This window comes from Hyla sarda, chromosome 2 (assembly GCF_029499605.1).
Source record: "Hyla sarda isolate aHylSar1 chromosome 2, aHylSar1.hap1, whole genome shotgun sequence".
Lineage (NCBI taxonomy): Eukaryota > Metazoa > Chordata > Amphibia > Anura > Hylidae > Hyla > Hyla sarda.
In genome coordinates, this window is record NC_079190.1 from 207,214,721 (window position 1) to 207,235,169 (window position 20,449).

Genomic DNA, 20,449 nt, shown 5'->3' on the forward strand with positions numbered 1-20,449 from the left:
ATGACTACAACTCCCAGCATATCCCCACTGTAAGGGTATGCTGGGAGTTGTAGGGGGGAGGGTGACAAGCCTGTCACCTGCCCCTTGCCGCACAACTACAACTCCCAGCATGTCCTTACAGTAAGGCCATGCTGGGAGTTGTAGGGGGGCGGGTGACAACTACAACTCCCAGAATGCCCTTACAGTAAGGATATGCTGGGAGTTGTAGTGTGGGGGGGGAAACAATCTCCCGCACCACATGACTACAACTCCCAGCATAACCCCACTGTAAGGGCATGCTGGGAGTTGTAGGGGGGGGGCGGGTGACAAGCCTGTCACCTACCCCCTGCCGCACAACTACAACTCCCAGCATGTCCTTACAGTAAGGACATGCTGGGAGTTGTGTGTGTGTGGGGTGACAATCTCTTGCACCACATGACTACAACTCCCAGCATATCCTTACTGTAAGGGCCTGTTGGGAGCTGTAGTTGTGCGGCAGGGGGCAGGTGACAAGCACCTGCCCCCACCCCCCCTACAACTCTCCCAGCATGCCCTTACTGTAAGGACATACTGGAAGTTGTATTCGTGCCAGCCAGGGAAGCAGGTGGTAATGCGCTCCGCTCCCTGGCTGCAGTGGTCAGAGAATCACTGTAATTTCATATTTCCTGCCGGGTCACGTGACACGGGACCCAGCGGGAAATATGAAATTACACCAAACTCTGCTGCGCTGTCGTAAGGAGCCCGGGCTGACATAACACTGCAGCCGGGAAGGGAGATGTGCAAAAGCTGTCCCTGCCATCTCTCGGCGTGTACCGCAGTGCTGAGGGATGGCAGGGACAGCACCTACACATCTCCCTGCTCGGCTGTGGGAGTCCCGGGGGGGGGGGGGCTGCTGAGTTATGTCAGCAGCCTTATCAGGCGCTGCTGAGATAATAGTTGATGGAGCCCGGGCAGCTGAAGTGTGGCTAGCCCGGGCTCCTTACCTTGGCGCCTCAGGATAAATGAGGATCCCGGGCAACTGAAGTGTGGCTAGCCCGGGCTCCTTACCTTGGCGCCACAGGATAAATGAGGATCCCGGGCGACTGAAGTGTGGCTAGCCCGGGCTCCTTTTAACATCTGGCGGAGCCGCCCAGACTCTGATTCTATCCCCGCTACCCTAAGATAATGATGGGGACACTGCTGTACATACCCCCACCACTCCTTGTCTTCCACCCACCCGCGCCGCACATTGTCTGCACACTACAATACTAAAACTCCCAGCATGCCCTCACTGTATGGACATGCTGGGAGTTGTAGTCTTGCAACAGGTAGCAGACAGATGGGAGATGTGCGGTGCAGGCGGGTAGTTGCTTTTTCTGCTCCATGTTTGAGCTGGAGTAAATTTAGTAAATTTTTTACCTTGTTGCGACTTTTTTTGCGCAGTTGCGACTGTTGCAGTTAATAAATACCTGACTACCCGTAGTCCATTTTAAAATTATAACTATGTAGTTAAGTTTTGGAAAACTTGCTTTTCTCATTTTCCAGTCAAAATGTTGCACGAAAAATCACGTAGTTGCAGGTGCGACATTTTTAGTAAAAAAAAATTACCTAAATCGCTTGATAAATGTCTGTCATAAAGTTTTGAATAAAGCAGTTGGTGAGTGCCCTGTTTCACTTCTCTTTGCAAAAATGATTTGTGTGGGGGGAGATTTATCAAAACCTGCGTAGGGGAAGAATGGTGCAGTTGCATGTAGCAACCAATCACATTGCTTCTTTCATTTTTCCCACGCATCTTTAAAAATGAAAGAAGCGATCTGATTGGTTGCTGTAGGCAGCTGCACCACTTTTCCTCTACATAGGAGACAGTGAGCACCACTAAGTTGTTGCTGGTAAAGCTGTTTGTTCTGGACACAGGTGGCGTCCATTTGGATTACTTGGAGTATTACAGAATACTGCAGTGCGGAGATTCGTTTCTTGCGGTTGCAGAGTTAGGGTCCTCACTACGTTTTCACTGTACGGCTGCCGAATCCGGGCTCTCCCGTATCCCAGCCGCACCGGCCCATATCTAATGCATTTCAATGAGCCGACTGGAGTTAAATGGTGACGCCGGTCGGCACATTTTTGCCCTGTATCCGGTTTTCTGACCAGACCAGATCCGGTCACAAAACCGGAAAGGGGGCAAAAATGTGCAGACCAGAGTCACCATTTGACTCTGGTCAGCTCATTGATATGCATTAGATACGGGCCAGGTCCGGCTGGGATACAGGAGCACCCGGTTTTCGCTTCCCCCAACCAGATCCGGCAGCTGTACAGTGAAAACGTAGTGTGAACCCACCCTTAGAGCTCTTTTATCTTCTAGCTGCATTGCGCAGTTCTGTGCAATGGGGGTGGAGAGCCAGTTCGCCACACTACCGTGCCTCCTCCATATTTCCATCTTGCCTGCCCCGTCATATATGCAAATGGTTTCAACCATTTCATATTTTTACAGGGGCGAGCCAGATGGGGAATATGGAGGAGGGGAGCACGGTGAGGCGGCTTCCTGCCTTTATTGCACAGAGCTGCACAATGTAGCTAGAGGCTTAAAGAGCTATAACTCTGCAACTACTGCTCAGATTGATGTAAGTAACCCCATCTAATTAAAGCTGTTTATCCACATTATAACCCAATATATTGGGTTTAGTGCAGGTTACAGCTTGTCAGTTTCTCTTTAATGGTCTATTCACATGTACAGGATCCTGCGCAGATTTGATGCACAGGATTTTCTGCTGCAGATTTCAATGTAAACTAAATGACTGAGCACAGCTTGAAATCCTGTGCATCAAATCTGCACAGAATACTGTACGTGTGAAAAGACCCAAAAGGGGTACTCCGACGGAAAACATCTTATCCCCTATCCAAAAGGATAGGGGATAAGATGTCTGATTGCGGGGGTCTTGCTGCTGGGGCACCCTATTCATCCGATGCATGGTGCAAACTCCGCTCCGTGCCGGATGACTGCCGACTACAGCCGCCACGACCCTTCCATTAATGTCTATGGGAGGAGGCATGACGGCTATGTACTAGCCATTTTGTCCCCTCCCATAGACATAAATGGAGAGACGTGGTGTGACGTCACAAACACGGAAGCTCTAAGCATCCCTGTTCCGGACGCCGCCATTGCCGGCCTGGAGATCGCCCAGCGGCGGGTCCCCCGTGATCACACATCTTATCCCCTATCCTTTTGAACGAGAACAAGATGTTTTCTGGCGGAGTACCCCTTTAAGTCCACTTTGGCTCAAACATTTATGGATGGTGTGATCTGACACTGACGTGCCTCTAATGTCTTTTGAAATTGTTCTGGTCTCTTTGGTTACCATTCGTATTATCTGTCTTTTCAATTTATCATCAATTTTTTTCTTGTGGCCACATCCAGACGGAGAATGGCTACAATCATGTGGATCTTAAACTTCTGACTTATATGTGCAAGTGTAGTCACAGGAACATCTAGCTGCTTGGAGATGTCTTCTAGCCTTTACCTTTAAAGGGGTACTCCACTGCCCGAATGTTCCGAACGATGGCTGCGGGGGTCGTGACATCATGGCCACGCCCCTCGTAACTTCACGCCATGAAATGTTCTGAGCGCTGGGGTAGTGGAGTACCCCTTTAACATGCTTGTCTATCATTTTCTCTCTAATCTCCTGAGGCAACCCTCTCCTTGGCTTTCTGCGGTCCATGTTCAGTGTGGTGCACACCATGATACCAAACAGCACAGTGACTACAGGGACCACCTTAGTTTAACATGTCCCTGTTTTCAAATTATTTATTATTATTTCCTATCATTTTTTTCAGTTCAAACCAGTTTCATTATTTTGTTTTTTAAAATGATTCTGCTAAACCACAATTTATAAGAAATGTCTGATTTTCATCATTTCATTTTTATTCATTATTACAGTTTGTCAGTTATATCAGGGAGCATTGTGGGTTGTTATTTCTTTAACAGAAGAGTACCAACAATTTTGTCCATATCTGTAGCCCCGACCAACTGTCCCCACTGTAAATACCTGTATTCTTAGTATGTGCAGAGCACTGTAATCTGCTTCCCCCCCCCCCCTAGTCAGCAGCAGTTCACTGCTGAAACAATGGCTGCTTTTGTTATTTAACCCTTTTGTTGCTGTTATCCTGCCGCTGTTTGTTTACCTCCTGCCCAAACCCCACCTTGCAAATGCAAAGAATCAATAACTTTTTCTTCTCTATAGAAATTTACTGTAAATCACCCCCAGCACAGTGCCAACTTGTTCAGTCCAGTGTACGTTCTCCAGCCTTAACTATAGACCCTTATAACAGGCTGATTATTGGTTGAATGAGTATTGAAAAAAGGAACAATTCCTATTTAAAAGAGTCAGTGATCAGCTGCCTAATGAGAAAATGCTCATTTGTCAGCTAATGAAAGTATCATTATAAGCTGCACACCACCCTGTGTGAACAACAGTTGGGTGGCTGGCATTGATGATGTTTAGGGTCACACGAATGACCGAACCTCGTGAAGGCTCAGTAAAAGAGCGATGGTAACCCAGATCTGCACTTGTTATGGAGATCAGCCTATCCAAAAAGTGCGTTTTCATGGCATATAAGAGAGTTGGGCTTGTAGATAGATCCTGTCCTGTGACTAGGAAGAGAAGGGAAAGGAAGTCACTTTGAGAGTACTGCTGGCAAACAGCCTAGTTATGGTGCTGTCCCATAAAATGGAGAGAATGAGAAATAACTCTGCATCATATGGGAGACTGTCAGCTTAAAGGGGTACTCCGGTAGAAAACTTTTTTAAATCAACTGGTGCCAGATTTGTAAATTAGGTAGCAAAAATATTTACCCAAAACCTCAAGGAGAGTGTATATAATATTTTTACTATTTATAATGACCGTTCTTCAATTAACAGTAATATTTATTATAATATCACATTAATTATAAAAATGATTAAGAAGATCCCCTCACAGGGCCCTATGGGGGGATCAGACAATAAAATAAAATACACTAAAATAATTCCTGATGCCTCTAATATAGCAGATAACATATAAAGATATCTAGCAATAAATGGTTCCCTGTAGGGGTGTGAATGTTACTTAATAATAGATCACAAAACTGTTCTTTCAATAAAGATGAATGGCAATTAATATGAATGGCAGTTGTTATGGAACAATGTTGCAATATTGTCCTTCTGATATGAAAGTGTATCAGGATTGCGGTATTCTCTGAAGGCAGAGATATTAAAAGTTCCAGCAGAGTAAGATGTAATAGAAAGTCTGTGGGCTAAAATGCAGATATTTGTCTGCGCTGGCAGGCGCTGACTAGAGATATTGCCGGTGTTAATAGCAGCTGGTCCGGACTGCACCGGACCTGTTATTTAGGCTGCCCATCTGTATGCACAGGATTATAGAAGCGCTTTAAAAGTAGAAGTTATGCGCTCACCGGTATCCGATGTTTAGGCAGTCCACGTTAGTATCCGATCTGGGACAAGAGCTGTTTGCCGGTTCTCTGATGCACTCCAGTAGTCGGCCTCGTGGAGTTGGTGTGTAACGTCACTGGGAGCTCTGCTGGAACAACGGCCTCACCGGAGTGGAGATGGAATAGGAGCCGTAGATGTTAGCCACATAAATCCTCTGCAAGGTATATTGAATTAAAACTGCAACTGCCAAGTGAAAAGCCGCACATGTAGATGGCATCCACTTCCTAGATGCGTTTCAGGGTACTTGAGTATCGACTAGGGATCGACCGATATCGTTTTTTTAGGGCCGATACCGATAATCGGTGCAGGTTAGGGCCGATAGCCGATAACTTATACCGATATTCCGGTATAAGTTATCGGCTATTTAACCCCCTGCGACACCGCTGCAGATCATTGATTTAAAGCGGGCGCTTTAAATCAATGATCTGCAGTGGCTTTTGCGGGGCCTTAGGCCGCCGCCGCCACCCGCTTCTCTCCCCCTACCTGTCAGGGTGGTCCGGGCCATCCATCCATCCTTGCTGTAGTGTCCGGGGGCGTTCCGGGTGAAGAGTGAACCGGTCCGGGCTGTCCTTCTTCTCCGGCGGTCATCTTCTCCACTCCGGGTAGGCTCCGGCCTAGTAATGCTGCATAGACGCCGCTGTGCAGTGACGCCCTTGCGCAGCGACGCACCTGACGTCACGGCGTAGCGGCGTCTTTGCAGCGTACTAGGCCGGAGCCTGCCCGGAGTGGAGAAGAGGACCCCCGGAGAAGAAGGACAGCCCGGACCGATTCACCCTTCACCGGGAACGCCCCCGGACACTACAGGAACGATGGATGGCCCGGACCACCCCCATTACGGGTAAGTTTAATTTTTTATTGACTCGGAGGGTGGGGGAGGGGCCCGGCCGGTATAGCGGTATGGGCAAAAATCCATACCGCTATACCGCCCAGCATCACGGTGGGGGGTGCGGCGGGTTGGGGGGGTGGTGATCGCAGTGCGGTGGGGGCGGGGCATTATCGGCAAGGTAATTGCCAATACAGATAATGCCCAAAATCGTGATTATCGGCCGATAATATCGGCCATGCCGATAATCGGTCGATCCCTAGTATCGACCCTTTCTTCAGAAGGGATATATCCCTTCAGTAGGGATATTTTTGCTACTGAACTTTTTCCTCTTGCACCTAGGGTATAGCTGCCTACCAAATCTAACCTCGGATTAGTGTATTAATTGTGAGCTGCACTTATCCTTTTTCTTTAAATTAGATTTGTAAATTACTTCTATTAAATCTTAATCCTTCCAGTAGTTATTAGCGGCTGTATACTACAGAGGAAATGCTTTTCTTTTTGGATTTCTCTTTGTCATAGCCACAGTGCTTTCTGCTGACCATTTTAGAAACTGTACAGAGCAGGAGAAAATCCCCATAGCAAAGATATGCTGCCCTAAACAGTTCCTAAAATGGACAGCAGAGGTCAGCAGAGAGCATTGTGGTCGTGGCAGAAGAGAAATCTAAACAGAAAAGCATTTCCTCTGTAGTATACAGCCCCTAAAAAGTACTGGAAGGATTAAGATTTTTTAATAGAAGTAATTTACAAATCTACACAAAAAGAAAAAAAAGTTGCGGAGCAGCTGACCAGATCCTAGGTCCGTGGTGTTATTTCCTCACAACTGCTACAATTAGGCTAGGATCAGATCTCCTGTCACCAAATGAACTTTTCTGCATGGAGTGGTGGTTATTTGTAATAACTTGCATAGTTTGTCAGATTCACCCATAAAAGTGGCGCCAGTGATTTAGATGTCACATCGCGGTCAGGCGGCAGAAGGATGGGGAGGCTGAGATGGTACGGGGGGAATCAGACGTCAGGGCCACAGCCGTATCGCACCATCAGGTGCTTCGTCAGGCCAATATGACCTATGAATCAGACATCATAGGGGCTTGACGAAGCACCCAACAGTGCGATACGGCTGTGGCCCTGACGTCTGATTCCCCCCCGTACCTCCTCAGCCTCCCCGTCCTTCTGCTGCCTGACCGCGATGTGACATCCGACACCACGGACCTTTAATAACAGCCTCTAAATCACTGGCGCCACTTTTATGGGTGAATCTGACAAACTATGCAAGTTATTACAAATAACCACCACTCCATGCAGAAAAGTTCATTTGGTGACAGGAGATCTGATCCTAGCCTAATTGTTGTGAGGAAATAACCCCAGACACCCTAGCACACCCTTATATTTGGTACTAGAGCATGCATTCTGCTAGAAGTGGTATGCTCACTCAGCTGTAGATATAAAACAGTGTCCCTAAGGGTCTTTTTACAAGTAGAGTATCCTGTGCATTTTTGAAGCGCAGGATTTGAAGATGTGTTCAGTCTTTAGTTTGTATTTAACTCTGCAGCTTCAAATACTGTATGTGTGAATACACCCTAAATGTGCGGAAGAGTTGTGGAAAACAGGGCTAAGGAGACCTAGAAACCCATGTGACGAGGATTCAGGTACAGTTTAACCCAGAGCTAGCGCAGCGCTCTTAACCTAAAGAGGTATACTGTAGTATATTTTTATTTTATAAATAATTATGCTAAGGCTGAAAAAAAAAAAAAATAACAAAACTAAAAAACCCACTACTATGTTCACCTTCCCTGCTCCCCTCCTGTTCTAATGGGGCCCAATCTTGCTGCACACCATTTCTTGGTGTTGGCACAAGAAATGGCTCACTGAGTGGGCAAACACCGCTGCAGCCAGTGGTTGGCTGAGCAGGAAATTCCTTGTTCTTTTAATGATACCTAGAAGCGCTCTACAGTAGGGCCGGGTTTCTTGGAATAGCCCTTTAACCCCTTAAAGATAAAGTCCATTTTGACCTTAACCCCTTAAGGACCCAGCCATTTTACACCTTAGGACCTGGCCATTTTTTGCACATTTGACCACTGTCACTTTAAACATTAATAACTCTGGAATGCTTTTACTTATCATTCTGATTCTGAGATTGTTTTTTCGTGACATATTCTACTTTAACATAGTGGTAAAATTTTGTGGTAACTTGCATCCTTTCTTGGTGAAAAATCCCAAAATTTGATGAAAAATTAGAAAATTTTGCATTTTTCTAACTTTGAAGCTCTCTGCTTGTAAGGAAAATGGATATTCCAAAAAAAAAAAATTTTTTAATTCACATATACAATATGTCTACTTTATGTTTGCATCATAAAATTTACATGTTTTTACTTTTGGAAGACACCAGAGGGCTTCAAAGTTCAGCATCAATTTTCCAATTTTTCACAAAATTTTCAAACTCACTATTTTTCAGGGACCAGTTCAGGTTTGAAGTGGATTTGAAGGGCCTTCATATTAGAAATACCCCATAAATAACCCCATTATAAAAACTGCACCGCCCAAAGTATTCAAAATGACATTCAGTCAGCGTTTTAACCCTTTAGGTGTTTCACAGGAATAGCAGCAAAGTGAAGGAGAAAATTCACAATCTTCATTTTTTACACACGCATGTTCTTGTAGACCTAATTTTTGAATTTTTACAAGGGGTAAAAGGAGAAAATGTATACTTGTGTTTGTAGCCCAATTTCTCTCGAGTAAGCACATACCTCATATGTCTATGTAAATTGTTCGGCGGGCGCAGTAGAGGGCTCAGAAGGCATGGAGCGACAAGGGGATTTTGGAGAGTACGTTTTTCTGAAATGGTTTTTGGGGGGCATGTTGCATTTAGGAAGCCCCTATGGTGCCAGAACAGCAAAAAAACTAAACAAATTGCATACCATTTTGGAATGTGTCCAGAATCTTCACTGCTGCCTCTGATGCAGACACTGCCTCCTCCAATTGACTACCCCCATTCCCAGGTATGTGCCACCGGTTCCCCCCTGCCACTGGCCCTCACAGCTCTGAGTCATCTTCCCCCGCTCTCTCTCCGTACTTCTAAGGGCGGGCAGAGCGGAGGTTCTGAACTTTCACCCCCAAGTCAGCTGGGACACTGTGATTGGTCCTCAGGGACCAATCACAGTGATCACTGACCAGGACCATTCACAGATGGTCCTGGGGTGGCTTGCAGAAGTTGTCTTCTGCCTGTTAACCCGTGCAATGTCGCTTAACTGAATGACTTATATAAACGTCAGGATGCACCAACTAGCTGCATAACCTGACGTTTATATGTCTTTCTGCGGGAAGGGGTTAAACATAATGTCTATGCCACAAAAAAAGCTAATGGATATGTAACAGAATACTGAATACACACAGAGCTTAAGCTTATAGCACTAGCAATCTAAGCGTCCCAACAATTACAGAAGTCAATAATAAGGTTAATATTTTTTTTTTTACTGCTTTACTGCACAAACCTACGTAATAATCATTTCACAAAAGGTGGTCTCTCTGGTTTACCAAAAGTATAATATGATGGTCTTTATGCTCATCTTTTTCATATATATATATATATATATATATATATATATATATATATATATAAAGTGTTTACAGTATTGTAATGTTAAATAATATGTACACTAAAAAAAACGACTCTTTCTCTTGCCATCAGTTTTATGCTGCTGCTGGGTCAAATTAGTTTGGGTCTTTTTTCGATTGCCTTTGAATTCAAAAGATTCAAGTCTTTCCCTAAATCCATCATGTTTTCTAGTTGGAACACATGACAGCGCTTTGTTCCAGTCTCCTGTATCCTTTAAAGTCATCAGAATCTCAATCACCTGGTTGAGGGTGAGATTTTTAGGGCCACAATTCCACTTCAGAAAGCTATCCAATGGCAGGCGAGCCGTGGCTAGCTGCAGCCGCTTAGCATTCCCAAAAGACACGCCGGTCTTTTGGCTTTTGTCCACGAAAGCACCAATGATGTAGATTTTATCCTGGTCAAATGTCTTCAGCACGTTTGGCGAGTCAGCGGTCAGGTAAACAAGTCGATCCTTGGGAAAGATGTCGACGTGAGATTTTTCTGTGGCTGTTATTAAGACGTTATCCCAGGCACCTTGGTAACGTTTCACTAATTCTTTATGGTAGGGCCCATTGGGCTGTAAATTACAGAAGTGGATATGAAAGGGCTCCATAGACTTTTTGTTAAAACCGTCACACATCTGAAGCTGACTCACTGTATTTTCCATTTCCCTCTCAGACATATATCGGTCATAAGCCATATCAAATACAACAGGTTGCCCGAATATCATTGCCTGGGCAATTCGCCAAGAATCAAAGTTATCCTCCATCCTCTTCCAGACCTTCAAGTAGGAACTGTGCTTTTCGGGGTTGCTCTCAGTGTCGCTCATTGACTGCTTTTTTTCCAGTTTCTTTTTTTGTCTGCTTTTCTTATATAGTTCTTTAATGTGGAGTTTTTTTAAGTATTTTTTTCGGGAAGACTTTGTAGGAAGCTGCAGAAGTTCCTGTAATTCCTCTGTACTAATGGAATCAGGCATGGCTTTTCCTGCCAGTCTCCACATGTCAACAAGCTTCTGCATACTTTCCATAGTCGCCTCTTCTTCGCTTTCTTGTTCACTTTGCTCACTTTCAGTCTTTGGCGGAGCATTTCTTAAAATATTTTTCCATGTGTCTAGATCTACCTTTTCGGAAGCACTGGGCTTCTCTTGGTTCTTAATGCGGTGGGTTAGCATCAACATTCGGCACTGCGGGTTTTGCCGAGTTATCCTCAAGGGGAATTGTCCCTTTACTCCTTCCTTTATCACACTATGGAATGATGAACATCTTACAGTTCGTAGGAATGCATTCGTGAAACCCATTTTCCAAGCCATGAGAAAATTAGGCTGAAAAGAAATAAATAAACAAAAAATAAAATAAAAAAGGGAAAATTATTTCTCCTGTAGCAAATCTTATTCTTAAAAATGAGGGCAGAAATACAAAGTGGGGGATTTATTAAAACCTGCCCAGAGGAAAAGTTGCTGAGTTGCCCATAGCAACCAATCAGATTGCTTCTTTCATTCTGCAGAGACCTTGTTAAAAAAGAAAGAAGCAATCTGATTGGTTGCCATGGGCAACTCAGCAACTTTTCCTCTGGATAGGTTTTGATAAATCTCCCCCAAAATGTGTAGGCCAGTGTTTCCCAACCAGCGTGTCTCCAGCTGCTGCAAAACTACAACTCCCAGCATGCCCGGACAGCCTTTGGCTGTCCGGGCATGCTGGGAGTTGTAGTTTTGCAACAGCTGGGAAACACTGGTGTAGACAAATACCGTAGCAAGGAAGGTCCCAATATGTGGCTGCATCAAGAAGTAAGGAGACCAACCCAGAAGTGCCCTGACCAGAGCCTTAAAGGGGTACTCCACTGTAAAACTTTTTTTTTTTTTTTAATCAACTGGTGCCAGAAAGTTAAACAGATTTGTAAATTACTTCTATTAAAAATCTTAAACATTCCAGTACTTATCAGCTGCTGTATACTACAAAGGAAATTATTTTCTTTTTTAATTTATTTTCTGTCTGACCACAGTGCTCTCTGCTGACACCTCTGTCCATGTCAGGAACTGTCCATAGCAAGAGAGGTTTGCTATGGGGATTTGCTCTTACTCTGGACAGTTCCTAAAATGGACAGAGGTGTCAGCAGAGAACACTGTGGTCAGACAGAAAGGAAATTCATAAAGAAAAGAACTTGCTGTGGAGCATACAGCAGCTGATAAGTACTGGAAGGATTAAGATTTTTAAATAAAAGTAATTTACAAATCTGTTTAACATTCTGGCACCAGTTGATTTAAAGAAAAAACATGTTTTTAATTGGAGTACCCCTTTAAGAGGTTATTTATCCTTCTTAAAGGAGAACTCCGGAATAGGAAAATTATCCTCCATACTGCCGGCAGTAAAAAAATAAATAGATACATACCTTCCTTCGCTCCTCCGGTGCCTCCGGTAACCGGCTCTGGCCTCCGCCACGATCCTCTTCCTGGTTGCCGGTGGTCGGAGAGTCATACTGCACTCAGCCAATCACCGGCCGCAGTGAAGTCCTGACTTGGCCGGCGATAGGCTGAGCAGCAGTGTGACGTTTTCAGCCCTGGCAGCAGGTGCCGGTGTAGGGAAGAATTGTGTGTCTTGAAGCATTCTCACATTACCGCTCAGCCTATCGCCAGCTGAGTCGGGACTTCGCCGTGGCCGGTGATTGGCTGAGTGCAGTATGACTCGCCGACCACCAGCAACCAGGAAGAGGATCGTGGCGGAGGCCGGAGCCGGTTACCGGAGGAGCGAAGGAAGGTATGTACCTGTTTATTTTTTTACTGCCGGCAGTATGCACGATAATTTTCCTATTCCAGAGTTCTCCTTTAAAAGGCAGTCCAGTAGACTTCAGCTGTGGCTAAAAGTGAATGTGTATCCCTAGTGCTTATTAAGATACATCAAAGGGTTAGACAACATGTCATCTGCTCTATCAGGGCATGTTTAGGGTCGTAGACATGATGTGTGGCTTTTCCACAAAAGTTGGCAAGTGGTCAGCTCTAGGACTATGTGGATTTCATTGCCGTCCCCTTAGCTGGCAATACATTTCTTAGAGGATCCGCCAGAAAAATGTACACTGGCCACCTCCGCAATTCTGGACGGAGATTCCGTCATGTCAACCTGACCTTAGGGTACTCCACACTTAGCATACATGTTGTAGATTTTCTGCACTGATGTTTCGTGCAGAAAATCTGCACCATTTTCAGTAAACCGCAAACTTTATGAGATATAGAAAAGTCAATCACACACTGCAAAAGAAATTTGTAGCATAAACAATTCGTGTTGTAGATTTACAATTTGCAGCAGGTTCATTGTTGGATCAAATCTGTTGCAAATGATCAATGAATCTCACACAATTTTTGCTGCTGATTTTCTGCTACTGACATTACTGCTAAAGAGTTTCTGCTGCGTGTGGAAGTACCTTTACACTGGAGCTACACAGCGATTTTGGCCGCAACAGGGGTCACACAACCAAAGATCACCATGTATGTGTAGTGCTGAATCGCAGCTAAGCAAAGCAAAAATGGCCGTGACAGCAACTTGACAATTATAATAAATCCGTGTGACTATCGGGTTCCATCACAGCTACTAGTAGGTCACAGTGTGCCTCCCTTTGCTCAGCCGTAGCGCAACTCACTCAGGACTACACAGCAGAATTTGTTGCCATTTTCCATTCAGGTTTTTAAGCAAAGCCAGAAGTGGATCCAGCAGGAAGGAGAAGTAGAAGTCCTATTCCGTTTAAATGTACTTCTGACTTTATCTTATAATAAAAAACTTAATAAACAACTGCCACAAAAAGCTGTGTGTGAATATGCATATGTACAAAAAGTTTACTCACTTCTCTCTAATCCTTCATCTGAATTCTTTACCTTCTAAGGGAACTGGAGTTGTTGGAACTGGAAAGTGCGGCCAAATGTCTGTAATACAACCCAAACAGAGAGGTTTATCATCATGAAGCTGATACATGTGTCCTGTATTATCAAGTTAGAATAAAAAACATGGCTGAGATTGAGATGGAATGGATCAGTACTGGATCTTTTGCGGGTCACAGAATATTTCTGATAATTAGAAATGGTCAATCCCTTAAAGGGGTACTCCGGTGAAAAGCTTTTTTCCTTTAAATCAACTGGCTCCGGAAAGTTAAACAGATTTTTACATTACTTCTATTAAAAAATCTTAATCCTTCCTGTACTTATTAGCTGCTGAATACTACAGAGGAAATTCTTTTCTTTTTGGAATGCTCTCTGATGACATCACAAGCACAATGCTCTCTGCTGACATTATTATAATGATAATAATAAGTTTTTATTTATTTATTGTTGTCCTTGGTGGGATTTGAACCCAAGGCCCCAGCACTGCAAGGCAGCAGTGCTAACCACTGAGCCACCATGCTGCCCTTAGCATACATCTGCTATGCACGGTTGCTAAAATGGACAGAGATGTCAGCAGAGAGCACTGTGCTCGTGATGTCATCAGTGTTCCAAAAAGAAAGGAATTTCCTCTGTAGCATTCAGCAGCTACCGTATTTATCGGGGTATACCACGCACCGGCCTATAACACGCACCCTCATTTTCCCAAGGATATTTGGGTAAAAAAAGTTTATCCAATATCCATGGTAAAATGAGGGTGCGTGTGTGCGCGTGTATACCCCGATACACCCTCAGGAAAGGCAGGGGGAGAGAGGCCGTCGCTGCCCGCTTCTCTCCCCCTGCCTTTCCTGGGGTCTAGAGCCCTGCTGCCGGCCCTTCTCTCCCCCTGGTTATCGGTGCCGGCGCCGATAGCCAGGGGGAGAGAAGCGGCGCCAACAGCCAGGGGGAGAGAAGGGGCAGCGGCACCCATTGCCGGCGCCGCTGCCCCGTTGCCTCCCCCCCGTGGCATAATTACCTGGGTCGGGTTCGCACTGCTGCAGTCCGCCGGCGTGCGTCCCCTGTGTTGTTGCTATGCACTGCACGGCGCACTGACGTCATGCGCCGCGCAGCGCATAGCAACGACGCCGGGGACGCACGCCGGAGGCCTGCAGCAGCGCGGACCCGACCCAGGTAATTATGTCACCGGGGATGGGGGGAGGCAACGGGGCAGCGGCGCTGGCAATGGGTGCCGCTGCCCTTTCTCTCCCCCTGGCTGTTGGCGCCGCTTCTCTCCCCCTGGCTATCGGCGCCGATAGTCAGGGGGACAGAACGAGCAGCGGCACCGATAGCCAGGGGGAGAGAAGGGCCGGCAGCAGCGCTCTAGACCCCAGGAAAGGCAGGGGGAGAGAAGCCAGCAGCGACGGCCTCTCTCCCCTGCCTTTCCTGGGGGTGTATCGGCTTATAACACGCACATAGACTTTAGGCTAAAAATTTTAGCCTAAAAAGTGCGTGTTATAGGCCGATAAATACGGTAATAAGTACTGGAAGGATTAAGATTTTTTAATAGAAGTAATTTACAAATATGTTTAACTTTCTGGCACCAGTTGATTTAAAAGAAAAAAGGTTTTCACCGGAGTACCCCTTTAAGTCACATGCTATTTAGGCTTCTTTCACACTGCCATTAGGACACGGCGGGGGAGCCAGGGAGAATAGCGGGAGAAAAAATACTGCTTGTGCCGTCTTTTTCTCCCGTTATTCCCATTTTAAAAAAAACAACGGTGTTCGATGACCCCCCCCCCCCCCCGCTAATAGTGAATGGGAGCCTTCGTGACCTATTGTGCCCCTTTACAAAAACAGCCGTTAAAGTCACAAAAAAGAAAAATAGACTTTAACGGCCGCTCTTGACGGGAAGCAATGGCAATGTGAAAGAGGCTTAGGCTACATTTACATCACGGTTCTGCAATAAGCTCCATGGGGGACATGTATCAAAGATTTTACCCCTGTTCTGTGTGTATTTTTTTGCGCAAGCCCTTTTTTTGCGCATTTTTTTGCGCACGTTTTGGTAGAGCATATACTCCAGATGTGGCTGAATCAGGGTACCTTGGAGCTGCATATATAGTACACATGGATTTATTACCTGCGTTCTTTTCCTTTGCACCAAAAGTTTTGACGCAAGTGCGTCTTTTTCCCAGCAAATATAAGCCATCTTTAACTGCATGTAGAGAAATCCTTTCTATTTCTGAAGGAAAGTTCTACTAAGGAACCACCAGAATGTTTTTACTTTCCTATCTCAATTCCTCATTTGGTTTGCTCTATATTTTTACTCCTTGGTTATTCCAAAGCACTTTTAAAATAATTTGCATATAGAATATTTGTTTACAGTTCAGTTATTCACTAGATCACTTGTATATTGGTATTATTATTTTATGATCCAACAATTTAATACATTTACATAGGAAATGTTTGATAGCTTATTTATCATTGAACAAGCGCCGTCACATTAAAATAGCTTTGTAATCCACTTAACACTGTAGATCATTCTCCATTTATTTTTACAATTTACTGCTTTCCGTTATACTTTTCCCCAGCACCCGGTAAGATGGTGGCTATCACTGATATCCAGCCATCTTACCATGTGACCACGGGGGGGTTTCATCCCCCCCCAGCGATCGCTGCTATCAGCTAGTCAGATCTGCCTTTGGCTTTCTGGGCATGCTGGGAGTTGTAGTTTTGCAACATCTGGAGGGCCACAGTTTGGAGACCACTGTATAATTGTCTCCAATCTGTGCTCTTCCAGATGTTCCAAAATTACAAATCTCAGCATGCACACTCTGTCGAGGCATGCTGGGAGTTGTAGTTCTGTAACATCTGGAAGACCACAGATTGGAGACCATTATACAGTGGTCTACAAACTGGGGACCTCCAGCTGTTGCAAAACTACAACTGCCCAAGCATGCTGGGAGTTGTAGTTCGTCAACATCTGACCCTTCAGATATTGCCGAAATACAACTTCCAGCATGTCTGGTCATGCTGGGAATTATAGTTTTGCAACAGCTGGAGGCACACTAGTTGGGAAACATTGTTCGTTTCCTAACTCTTTTTCCCAACCCGTGTGCCTCCAGCTGTGCCTCCAAACTATAACGCCCAGCATGCACTGACAGACCATGCATGCTGGGAATTGAAGTTGTGCAACAGCTGGAGGCACACTGGTTTGGAAACACTAAGTTAAGTAAAAAACTTTCAAGTGTTTTGCAACCAGTGTGCCTTCAGCTGTTGCATAACTACAACCCTCAGCATGCACGGACTGCCAAAGGGCATGCTGGGAGTTGTAGCATTATGCCTCCAGCTGTTGCATAACTACAAGTTCCAGCATGTCCTTCTGCTGTCACTGCATGCTGAGATTTGAAGTTTTTGCAACAGCTGAAGGCACACTGGTTGCGAAACACTGAGTCTGTTTCCGTGTTTCGCAACCAGTGTGCCTCCAGCTGTTGCAAAACTACAACTCCCAGCATGCACGGACAGCCAAAGGGCATGCTTGGAGTTGTAGTTTTGCAACAGCTGGATGTTTCCCCCCCCTCCTCCCCCCAATGTGAATGGACAGGGTACACTCACATGGGCGGAGGTTTACAGGGAGTGCTGCACTCCCTGTAAACCCCCGCCCCTGTGACTGTACCCTAAAAACACTACACTACACTACACTTAAATAAAATAAGTAAAAAAACACTACATATACACATACCGCTACACAGCCCCCCTCCCTCCCCAATAAATATGAACAACATCTGGTACGGCACTGTTTCCAAAATGGAGCCTCCAGCTATTGCAAAACAACAACTCCCAGTATTGCCGGACAGCCATTGACTGTCCAGGCATGTTGGGAGTTTTGCAACAGCTGGAGGCACCCTGTTTGGGAAACACTGGCATAGAATACCCCTATGTCCACCCCTATGCAAAACCCTAATTTAGGCCTCAAATGCGCAGGGCGCTCTCACTTTGGAGCCCTGTCGTATTTCAAGGCAACATTTTAGGGCCACATATGGGGTATCGCCGTACTCGGGAGAAATTGCCTTACAGATTTTGGGGGGCTTTTTCTCCTTTTACCCATTATGAAAATGAACAGTTGGAGTCTACACCAGTATGTTAGTGTATAAAAATAAAATTATTTACACTGACATGCAGGTGTTGCCGCATACTTTACATTTTCACAAGAGGTAAATGGGAAAAAAGATCCCCATGTTTTGGGACACAATTTAGCCAGAGTACGGAGATACCACATACGTGGGCGCAAAGTGCTCTGCGGGCGCACAAGGCCCATAAGGTAGAGTGCACCTTGTACATTTGAGGTGATTTGCACAGGGGTGTCACAGATGTTAAATGAAGAATAAGGACATTGGTATAATTAATGTGTTATAACTGGGTGCAAAAAGTGGTATTATTGTGAGATTAAAACTCTACATAATGAAGAAAAAAATTCTAAAACTAATAACGAGGACACACTTACTGTTTAGGTGCAGATACACTGCAGACAAAGCGCCTACTAAATAGAGCTGTGGGGTAAATTTATGCTCTGAGGAGAATTCTAAATTTAAACGTAATTCAAGAAAGTAGCTGCACAAGAATGATAAATTTAACGCAGCTGCGCCAAATTTAGACAACAGGCAGAGGGGTAAAAAACTTCTATTATACACTGGAAATGATACATGTCCCCCCATGTGTAGCTGCGAACCTATCAAAATGGGATTCCCGCTTATACATGCATGGCTTGAGCCAAATGTAGTGACAACAATAAGGACATTTCCCTTAAATAAGCACTGTCAGATACAAAAACTTTTGATATGTTGTAAAGCATGCAAAACCAATAGGTTTTGCAATTGCTTTCATTAGAGAATTTTCAGTACTTCATACTGAAAAACAACTGCCCCCCCCTGCCTGCTTGGACACATACTAGTCCTGCTGTGTCCATGCATCATCACCTATGTCATGGACACACTTCCTTGATTGACAGCTGTCATCTTGTGTCCCGCTACTGTCAGTGAGGACAAGCTGGGAGTTGTAGTTTTGCTAATGCTAGGGGAGATGTGAGCAGACAGCATACTGAGGGAGGGGGCGGAGACCTGCACAGTGAGGCCATGCCTTCTCCCTTTGAGAGGAATTCAGACTAGTGAGCTAAATTAAAAGTAAAAATATAAAAAATTTATAAGGGTGCTAGACACATAAAAATGATGTTCATGGTCAGAATAAGGTACCGAGTGATATATTTAAAAAAAAAAATATTTTGTTGGATCTGACGGGTACACTTTAACCTGTTCAGGACGTGGGGTGTATGCATACGTCCTGCATCCTGAGTCCTTAAGGACTCGGAAAGCAGGGCGCTAGCCGGTTGGGGACCGGACTGGGATGCCTGCTGGAATCATCCAGCAGGCATCCCGGCACATCGCCGAGGGGGGTCCTGAGACCCCCCCATGTCGGCGATCGCAGGAAATCGCATGTCAATTCAGACATGCGATTTTCTGTTATTCCGGGCTGATCGGGTCTCTGGTGACCTGATCACCCGGGAAATAGGGATGATCGGAGCTGTCAGAAAGGTGGCAGTAAAGTGATCTTTACTGCGGCCTTCCCAGTGGTTGCCAAACTGCAACTCCCAGCATGCCCAGACAGCCAAAGGCTGTCTGGGCATGCTGGAAGTTGTAGCTTTGCAACTCTTACAGTGGTGCCCAAACGGTAGCCCTCCAGATTTTGCCAAACTACAACTCTCAGCATGCCTAGACTGCCCAGGCATGCTGGGAGTTGTAATTCTGTAACATCTGTCCCTTCAGATTTAGCAATTTTCATGAAAATTTTGAAAATTGCTGCTCTATTTGAAGCCCCTTAATTTTTTCAAAAAGTAAAAATATGTCCATTTTATGATGCCAATATAAAGTGGACATATTGTATTTGTAAATCAATATAACATTTATTTGGAATATCCATTTTCCTTATAAGCAGAGAGCTTCAAATTTAGAAAACTGCTACATTTTCTAAATTTCCATGACATTTTGGGATTTTTCACCAAGAAAGGATGAAAGTAACGACGAAAATTTACCACCAAAATAAAGTAGAATATGTCACGAAAAAACATTCTCAGAATCAGAATATTCGGTAAAAACATCTTAGCGTTATTAATGCTTAAAGTGACGGTGGTCAGAATTGCGAAAAAGGGCTCAGGGCTGCGTCCTTAAGGGGTTAAGTATACATGTGTGCAGAACACCTATGTATACATGGAGTATAACGCAGAAGCGAGATGTGAATACTTTGGGTGTTATTATTGTAGATTTTGGCAATTTTTCAATGGCTAAAATTAAAGATTTCTGCCATAGATCCTCCTCTGCATCTTGTTTGTTAGGTGTGAACACTGACTAGGGACAGTTCTACCTATAGTAACATAGCTGTGTCCCCACGTGTATCAGCACCATAGAGGTCACTGGCAGATCACCTATAGTAAGGGGCCAGCACTGCCAGGCAACACGGACATGGCCCAAGTATATAGGCAGCCCCCGATTACTGTACACCAGGTGCCGCACGCCGCCCTCTATATACAGTACTTACCGCTCCATACATGCCGCAGCCTCAGGACTACGAGCACCCGCTTCCTGTTCCGGTGTAACCTGCTATTCCTTCCCCAGCAGACTGCGACTAGGTACCGCGGTCCCAGCATCAGCCGGTAAGCACACAATCCTCTATAGACCTGTCATGGCCTGATGGGAGTTGTAGTTTGGC

General features: G+C 45.1%; 2 protein-coding genes across 7 annotated transcripts in view; one reads left to right on the forward strand and one right to left on the reverse strand.

Moving 5' to 3' along the window:
• TXNL4B (thioredoxin like 4B) overlaps positions 1-20,449 on the forward strand; it is a 90,552-nt gene that overhangs the window by 61,168 nt on the left and 8,935 nt on the right. Inside the window, exon 1 of one of the 6 annotated variants that reach the window (XM_056556210.1) lies at positions 20,261-20,393. The exons of the other annotated variants lie outside the window; for them this stretch is intronic. The gene's annotated coding sequence lies outside the window, so the exon portion shown is untranslated. Of the gene's footprint in view, positions 1-20,260; positions 20,394-20,449 lie in introns of those variants that run through there. 6 annotated transcript variants of the gene reach the window in all.
• On the reverse strand, positions 9,852-20,394 carry TRMT10C (tRNA methyltransferase 10C, mitochondrial RNase P subunit). The gene is made up of 3 exons (XM_056556186.1): positions 20,279-20,394; positions 13,684-13,762; positions 9,852-11,176 (listed from the first exon to the last, which is right to left on the reverse strand). The coding sequence occupies exon 3, from the start codon at positions 11,162-11,164 to the stop codon at positions 9,917-9,919; it is 1,248 nt and encodes a 415-aa protein (XP_056412161.1). The 5' UTR covers positions 11,165-11,176; positions 13,684-13,762; positions 20,279-20,394; the 3' UTR covers positions 9,852-9,916.